Here is a 9510-nt window from a genome sequence, read left to right on the forward strand (position 1 = left end):
TTTCTTTATTTGCAATTATGTTATTTTACAAATACGTATGTTACAGTAATACATGCCAGTGTAAGGTTTATAATAAGTACAGGGGACTACGTTGCTTTTCATTGCGCTGAGTGGTCGCTGTTATGTTCTGATTTCAGTTTCCATTTTCATTTTCTTTAGTTGCAATTATGTTATTTTACAAATACGTATTGTAATGATCTCGGTTCCTGCAGGCAGGCACATCACACAAGGCGAGGCAATCCACACACAGGTGGAGGGTGGGCGCGAATCTGGGACCTCTCACACTAAAGCATAGTGCCAATACCGCTGTACAAAAGAGCCGGCTCCTTTGCAAGGAGAGTATATCGGGCTTATGTCTTTGTATGTGATTACATCACCTACCAGACCTGCTGCTGCCTTCCCCCGTGAACGCTACAGTATGTTACAGTAATACATGCCAGTGTTAAGGTTTATAATAAGTAGTACAGGGATATGACAGGATGATGAGTGGCAGTGATCTGGTCTGAACTGGTCTACTCAGCAGCAAAGGGCAACAGAAGTCCCTCAGTAGATTATTATACATTTACAGCCTATACTGGCAGATTGTTATTTTATTATTTACCTCTTTTTTAAAATAGATTTGTAAATGTTTTTATTTAAAGTGCTTTAACTGTGAAATCAGTACAGCGGCAGTGTTCCAGACCACTCAGCGCAACGAAGAGCAACACAGTACCCTTGTAACAAGACGAGGAGCCCTGTAGGCTGTACAGTATTGTTTGTTTATTTTTAGAATGGAATCTCCCCCTCCTCCCCTTTTTTATTTTATCTATTATGATTTATTGTATTTGACCACGTTATTGTTTATTTGGGATCTACAGTATTTATTAATCACAGTGAAAGCTGTGTGTATTTATATTTGACAGCGAAGAGCCGCATTGTTTTGTTATTGTTTTTGTTTGCGTGTGTTATGGCAGAGGCAAGGGAGCAGCTTGTCCTTGGCGAGGAATAATTAAAAAAAAAAAATAATAACTTGTGCAGAAGGTGGCCATCTCCCAAGTTAATGAAGTGATTAATTTGTTGCTAAATCAGGAGATGCTCACCTGCATTTAAACCTGCAGCTCTCTGTACTCCGAGTGGGGGTGTACAGAGGAGAGTACGAGAGCGGGAGGAGAGAACGAGAGCAAGCTAATATAACAGATTCTAGGAACACTGACAGCAAATGCCCAGCCTGACCTACGATCTTATTATTATTTTGTGATAGTGATTTGTTTTGGTTCAGGCCTTTTCTTTTGTGCTCTGTGAGTAAGGTGTTTTGTTTTTGTTCAAATATTTTATTTGTGGTTGTGTTTAAATAAATGGCGCACCACGCATCTTTTGGACTGCAGTACTTGCCTATGTGTTTTCAGTTCCTGCATCTGGCCGGACGTCACCACTCGTCATCCTGTCACACCCCTGTACTTACTATTATAAACCTTAACACTGGCATGTATTACTGTAACATACGTATTTGTAAAATAACAATTGCAAATAAAGAAAATGAAAAGGAAACTCTGAAATCGGAACATAACAGCGACAGCTGGAGTGGTGAGTGTGATCCGGACTACTGTGACCGAGTGGTCCTGACCGTGAAAACTGTACAGCGGCAGTGGTCTGGACCAGTCAGTGCAATGAAGAGCAACGTAGTCCTCTGTACTTATTATTATAAACCTTAACACTGGTATGTATTACTGTAACATACATATTTGTAAAATATCTTAATTGCAAATAAATAAAAAATTAAAAGGAAACTGTGAAATTGGAACATAACAACGACAGCGGGAGTGGTCCGGACCACTGTGACCGAGTGGTCCGGACCACGGCTACAGAATGCTACAACCCCTTCTCATCGGAAGCGCGTAAGGAACAGGGGGGAGAGACTACAATTTTGTTAGTGACAGAGGAGTTTGTTATTTTGGTGGCGTGGTCCTGGTCCAAACAGGGCCCAAAACAATAAACTGCTGTCATTTAACCCTGCACAACTTGTCTTCAGTGTTATCCATTGCGTTGCTAGCTAGAGTCATCGCAATACTATTGTGTGGTTTTAGTGGATTTCTATGATTTTTGGTCAGAACTTAATGTTAGGTTTCTCAAGATGGTTACATTGAGGGCAGTGCAGACGCCAGTGTTTTAGGTCCCATTCACACTTGGCTGATATTCAGTTTCCCGGTACAGTTCGTTTGAGTTTGGAACGTTTGCCCTTAAGTGTGAAAGCTCCAAAAGTTCCCAAGAACGATTAAAACGAACTGTCCCGAGACCACATGAAAGAGATGGTCTCGGCATGGTTACATCCGTTCTGGGGACATTTCGCTTATTTTTGCTTCAGTGTGAAAGAGAAGCGTTCTCAGTTCAGTTGCGAATATCAGGTGTACCAAACAGTCAATTTAGTTCAGTAACTGAGGTAACTCAGTTGGAACTAAAACCAGAAGAATCTTGTATACAATAGTATTATTGCCATCATTGTAGCACACCTTGAAACTGAAGATGCCACTTCATGGAGACGAAGAAAAGCATTCCGTTGCCTCTTCTGCAGCTGTAGAAAATATTGTACTTATGTTTTACCTAACTGTGATATCGGATGGTAAAAAACATTTAAAACAATCGAAAATTAAGAATATTTAATGTTAAATTAGGCGGGCCTATATAATAAACATATATGTTAAATTAGGCGGGCCTATATAATAAACAAATGATAACTTGAGATTTGTTTTCACAGTAGTGCCAGTAGCTGAGATTTTGTGCAAACAGCAGATCCCACAAGAACACAGTCTGAACATGAAGTAGGCTACAATAATAATACAGGGTTTTATTTCATTCACGCTTCTCTCATGCACTGGTTTCATCTCAATGGTAGTTTTACTTTAATTTGTAAAAAGAAACGCTTGAGGTAAGTGGCTTATGAACAGTATGTCCAAAATGTTAATGTTGTTTTGACTCATCAGTCCAGAGCACCTGCTGCCATTTCTCTACACCCCAGTTCCTGTGTTTTCGTGCATAGTTTTGCCTTGTTTCCATGTCTGAGGTATGGCTTTTTGGCCGCAAGTCTTCCATGAAGGCCACTTCTGACCAGACTTCTCCGGACAGTAGATGGGTGTAGCAGGTTCCCACTGTTTTTTGCCAATTCTGAGCTAATGGCACTTCTTAACATTTTCAGATTGCGAAGGGAAGTAAGCATGATGCGTCTTTCATCTGCTGCAGTAAGTTTCCTTGGCCGACCACTGCGTCTACGGTCCTCAACGTTGCCCGTTTCTTTGTGCTTCTTCAAAAGAGCTTGGACAGCACATCTGGAAACCCCTGTCTGCCTTGAAATTTCTGCCTGGGAGAGACCTTGCTGATGCAGTATAACTACCTTGTGTTTTGTTGCTGTGCTCAGTCTTGCCACGGTGTATGACTTTTGACAGTAAACTGTCTTCAGCAACCTCACCTTGTTAGCTGAGTTTGGCTGTTCCTCTCCCAGTTTTATTCTTCCTACACAGCTGTTTCTGTTTCAGTTATTGATTGTGTTTCAACCTACATATTGAACTGATGATCATTAGCACCTGTTTGGTACAACTGTTTAATCATACACCTGACTATACGCCTACAAAATCCCTGACTTTGTGCAAGTGTACCTAGAAGAACTGATGCTGTTTTGAAGGCAAAGTGTGGTCACACCAAATATGGATTTTATGTAGATTTTTCTTCTGTTCACTCACTTTGCATTTTGTTAATTGATAAGTATAAACTATTAACATGTCTATTTTTGAAAGCATTCTTACTTTACAGCATTTTTTCACACCTGCCTAAAACTTTTGCACAGTGTGTGTGTGTATATATATATATATATATATATATATATATATATATATATATATATATATATATATATATATATATATATATACATATATATATATACACACACACACACACACAGAGTGGGTTGTGAAAGTATTGACCCCCCCCTTGGCATTTTTCCTATTTTGTTGCCTTACAACCTGGAATTAAAATGGATTTTTATTTGGATTTCATGTAATGGATATACACAAAATAGTCCAAATTGGTGAAGTGAAATGAAAAAAATAACTTGTTTCAAAAAATTCTAAAAAATAAATAACGGAAAAGTGGTGCATGCATATGTATTCACCCCCTTTGCTATTAAGCCTCTAAATAAGATCTGGTGCAACCAATTACCTTCAGAAGTCACATAATTAGTTAAATAAAGTCCACCTGTGTGCAATCTAAGTGTCACATGATCTCAGTATATATACACCTGTTTTGAAAGGCCCCAGAGTCTGCAACACCACTAAGCAAGGGGCACCATGAAGACCAAGGAGCTCTCCAAACAGGTCAGGGACAAAGTTGTGGAGAAGTACAGATCAGGGTTGGGTTATAAAAAAATATCCAAAACTTTGAACATCCCACGGAGCACCATTAAAGACATTATTAAAAAATTGAAAGAATATGGCACCACAACAAACCTGGCAAGAGAGGGCCGCCCATCCCAGTGGCTAGATGTGCCAAGCTTATAGATACATACCCCAAGAGACTTGCAGCTGTAATTGCTGCAAAAGGTGGCTCTACAAAGTATTGACTTTGGGGAGGTGAAGACTTATGCACGCTCAAGTTTTCTGTTTTTTGTCTTATTTCTTGTTTGTTCCACAATAATAAATATTTTGCATCTTCAAAGTGGTAGGCATATTGTGTAAATCAAATGATACAAACCCCCAAAAAATCAATTTTAATTCCAGGTTGTAAGGCAACAAAATAAGAAAAATGCCAAGGGGGGTCAATACTTTCGCAAGCCACTGTACATTATATATATATATATATATATATATATATATATATATATATATATATATATATGTTCTTGTATATGTTTAAAATTTAAAGCTAATTGTACAGCTGTTGAGATACTTCTGTCAGAATATTGTTTCAAAATGGTATAATGCAACAAAAATAATAAATTACAGTATCATTCTAAAAAGCTAAGGGTAACGCTGTTTATCATAATCGTTCAATGTTTCATTGTATTTTAAACTTCTTCAATAAAGATCCAGATGAATGTGTTCCTTTTTGTGTAAACATGTGTTGTATTTTAACGGTACAAATGAACCTTGCGGTTTTAAAAAGTAAATATGCCAAGCTTTACCTGCACAGTAGATACAGAGTCGGGCGAGCTACTGGGCCTGAACAACAGTATTTAAAATTGCAAATGGCTTAAAAAAAGGATGTACAGTACTTTTAAAATCGATAAACGTAGATACAAAAATAAATACAATTTAATAACGTAAATGTATTTAAAAAGGAATAGACAACTTCAGATACACTGTCAGTGGACTGTATCTCTCTGTGTTGTTATGACGTGACGTTCTGCACACTTCAAGAAAAAAAATATTTTCCTTTTCTTTTACCATGCATATCACAATATTCAGTATACCAAATCACATTTTGCACAACCTATCCATTTAAATAAGTCTCGGCAAGATATATATACTATATATACTATATATACATCAAGTAAACCAAGAAGTTGCAAATGCGCATCCCGCTGTTGAGAAATCCAAACCAACTTGATAAACCAGAACATGCAACCAATAATATACCATAAATATGCAGAGCAACGTAATGCACCAATGCTTAAAAATTAAATCTGAAGTTACTTTTCATACCTCTGCACTTTGATGTTTAAAAGTGTCCAAAAACAGCAGCTCCATCGCAAAGTCAACCGCCATGTTCTTGGTACGCAGAACCTTGTACTTCCGGATACAAAAGAAACTACATCCGGTGCGCAGTGTTGGAAACAGAATTAATTGTGTCTTGCAATATAAAAGTTACAGTGATGTATTGTTAATACAGTACTGTAAACCTGTTTAAGTTGTGCTGGGTGACTTTTCTTGACCTTTTCTTGACCCTTCATCCTTTCAAATGCTGATATGTTAGTTTTGTTATGTGATACCGGGGACATTATATTTATATTGTTCTGTTCATTTTCTTTCGTGGACAGCCGCAAGAGCTACAGTATAGTTTTTTGCAGTACAGCTGCGCAAATTAAAGCCGTTTTCTTACCTTATGTATAACACTACATTATTCTTATATTTCCTCAGTTTTCAAAGTCTAAGCTTAGTTATTATTGCTATATTTACACCACTGTGTATATATTCAATGTACTCTTTATTTACTCTTAAGTGTGCATAATGTCTACGGTGACAGTAGTGGTGCAAATAAACACGGCAGTAGAATACAGTAGAACAATCTTCTAGTTTCCAGGACTCCTGCCTAGTTTTATATTAGTTATGTTCTGTTTCTTCCCTGCACATACCTTATTACATTGACATGCAATTATCAGGAAAAGGCTTTTTACAGCAGTTGTATGGAGTCATTTTTATTGTTGGGTGTTTTGTATGAATTAAACCTCTGTCCAACCTGGTAAATCACAAGGCAAGTTTTAAGTACGTCTACAATAAAGTCTGTTTTTGTTGCTGGATGAACTAAAATCACAAATAGTTTGAGGAAGTGTCACGTTAACAAGGAAATGGCTGAACATGTTTAATCCATGCTGACTATTTTCCCAGGTTAGGTAGGGTTTTTAGGTACTCTCAGTTTAAAGGAATTCATATTCCATGGAATGTAGCCATATGATTTGTGGGGAGAGTGAATTATCTGTTTTGATGGTTGTATGTTATGCCTCCTGATAGCAGTACCCGAGTAGCCTGGTATTTAGCCTGTGAGGTATGCTGCCTTTCTGCATTCTTTGTTGGTTGCTTGTTTATTATGTGATTATGTAAAAGCAATGTAATGACAATCATTCACATGCTTAAGTTTCCCATGAAACGACCAGAGATGGCAGCTTTGCCTTATCTGTTATTCCACTTTACCCACATTTATTTGTCTTCAACATTGAGAAATTCTCTCACCACTCGCAGCAAGGTGCAGTTTTTGCCTGGAGATCCTGTTGAGCCTGCAGGTGATAGGAAATGATTGGTTTGAAACCAGGAACAAAGATTATCAGTCCACTTGATCAGTAGTTGTGAGGCAACATTCAAATTGGGAAGAAAAAACAGCCAATATTAAACAGTGGTTAAAAGTACAAGCAGTGGTGCCAACTCATACCATTATCAGATTTTATCAATATAAACAACAGGAATTATCACTAGTGTAGACTCAGTGTCATGGTTTTAGCTTGAGTCTGTCACCAGTGTGGTGTTGTCAACATCCTGCTGTCCTCTGAAAATGTTGGTTCAGCTGTAATGTATGCAATATGTCTCCTAGCTTGGATAGATGATTCTTGCCTCTTGCATAACTTGCAGAAAATGTAAAAATGAACTATTTTTTTTTTCTTTCCTCTACTTTCATGCACAGTGTATGGTATTTATTTTTTTTGTTCAGTTCTACCCCCAATAAGGAGGACTTGAACTACAAGGGGTAACCTCTATTCAGACAAAACGTTAACAAGCTACTTAACCCTAGACCTGAGTGCTCAGCCTGGCTCTATGTCTAGCCTTATTAGGGCATGCGGAAGTGCAATGAGGTTAACTATTTCCAATAACCTCCTTAACCCATGGCAAAGACCAATACAGAGCTCTGGGTGGGCCCTGAGCCAAGATCAGCAAATGGTATTCAAATCATGCTACTTGACCCGCCTTTCCCTCTGCGTAGGAATACCTTTATCAAATTAGCCACTAGGGGGCCCTAGTTTACTTTCTTAATAGATTACACTCTAACATATTTGTATGTTCAAATGGAATTGTTCTTCAGCAAAGAGAATCAGGACAAGAGGGAGATAAATAACAACCTGTTCCTATATATTTTGTTCATTAAAATAACATACAGTAGTTAAGAACTGTTAATAAGTAGCTTGTTTTATATTTGTCTTCTTCCTTTCATAAAATGTGCCTTTCACTTACAAATAGAAATAGGGGCTATAGTTTTTGATTGGCTTAATATACTATCCTACATCTTTTGATATTGTTTATGTAGTATATAATATATTACAATTTATTATAATTTAATAAAATACAATATCATAATGTTAGTTATTTTTGTATTAATCCTAAAATGTTTTTAAAATTGTCTACCAAAAAACTTTCCCCACAAATCATATTGCTGCATTCCATAAAACATGAATTAATTTAAATATTTTACTTTCCATAGCTAATACAGTAGGTTGATTACTCCTAGTTGGATATATTGCTATAAACTAAAATAAATTAATTCACATCTATTAAATCAACTTTTTTTTCCCCAAAGGTATGTTATTATAAAGCTAAAGAAATAGACTTGGGCCACTTAAATAAATAAAATATGGACAAAATCCCAACGATTCTAGTAAAATTAAATGTTTTTCAAGATTTTCAAAGATGTACAATGTACACTTTGTTTTGTGAATGACTAAAATATTTCATACGTACAAAAACAACCAATTGAGATCAAAGGGATGTTATAGCTGCAAAAATAAGTAAACAAGATATAGTTGGTGCTAACTTCTTCAATTTTGTTTAGAAACCCAAACTTGTCATCATTTATTTGTAACCAGCAGGTCCGTATGCACTGGTTAAAACATTTGTATATCTGTATCAGATCCTTGCCATGCTAACCATGTATGATAAAACTTGGTGAAGATTTGTGCAAAATGAAGCCAGTTATTGTGTTCACCATGTTGAGTGTGACAGGCAGACACGGTTGAACACACAAACAATAAAATTGTGAAAGAGAAAGGTTGACATGACATTGCCAACACAGTTATGTGAATATATACACATTTTAATATAACAACAAAAAAAAAAAAACTTAAATCAAGGGAAGTAATGTCAAAACTGTACAATGCATTTGTACAGATAATTTCATTAATTGAGAGCTTAAGTTGGAATGAAAATCAGAAGACAATAATTCACCTACATGTTTATTGCTTTACACTGCATAATGTTCTGGAAAGTAACTGCATGTTTCCTGTCCAAGTCATTTTTATATAGCACCTTTCATAGTGGACCACCATCACAAAACACTTTACAAGATACAAGACTATGGTGTGTGAATTGTGCATCAGCTGTAGCGTCACTTACAACAACGTCACCCAAAAGACAGAGCACAAGGAGGTCAGGTCACACAGTGAGTGACTGAGCTGTGATTTGAACCAGAGACCTCCTGGTTATAAGCCTGAGTCTTTAACCACTGGACCACACAGCCTCCTCTAATACACTGAGAAGGCTAGATAAGTAGTGGGTCAGCAGTGCCTGCAGGGGGTGTGGGGGCCGGGGGGAAACAAGCACACTTTTTTTATATTCCTGTTATTTATTTGTTTACATTATTGTTACTTCATGGGTCACATTTTGTCAAGAATTGAACAAAAGCAATGGCATGTGCAAAATATGAAACTATAATTATATATTGTATGACTACTCCCTTTGTGTGTGTGTGTGATGGGACCAAACAAACAAACAAGCAAACAAAAAACATTTAAATCAATGTTTACCCTGACAGCTTCCAGGCTAATAACAGAAATAGACTTAGTGA

At 36.9% G+C, this 9510-nt stretch overlaps 1 protein-coding gene across 3 annotated transcripts in view; it reads right to left on the bottom strand.

The window, feature by feature from the left end:
- The window catches only part of LOC121313212 (protein virilizer homolog), a 61389-nt gene extending 55645 nt beyond the window's left edge, over positions 1-5744 (bottom strand). For all 3 annotated transcript variants that reach the window (XM_041245534.1, XM_041245533.1, XM_041245535.1), the window contains exon 1: positions 5670-5744. In XM_041245534.1, the coding sequence (XP_041101468.1) occupies positions 5670-5732 (63 nt within the window). In that variant the 5' untranslated portion in view covers positions 5733-5744. The remainder of the gene's footprint in view (positions 1-5669) is intronic.
- Between the last annotated feature and the right edge of the window lie 3766 nt (positions 5745-9510).

Source organism: Polyodon spathula, chromosome 3, assembly GCF_017654505.1.
Source record: "Polyodon spathula isolate WHYD16114869_AA chromosome 3, ASM1765450v1, whole genome shotgun sequence".
Classification (NCBI taxonomy): domain Eukaryota; kingdom Metazoa; phylum Chordata; class Actinopteri; order Acipenseriformes; family Polyodontidae; genus Polyodon; species Polyodon spathula.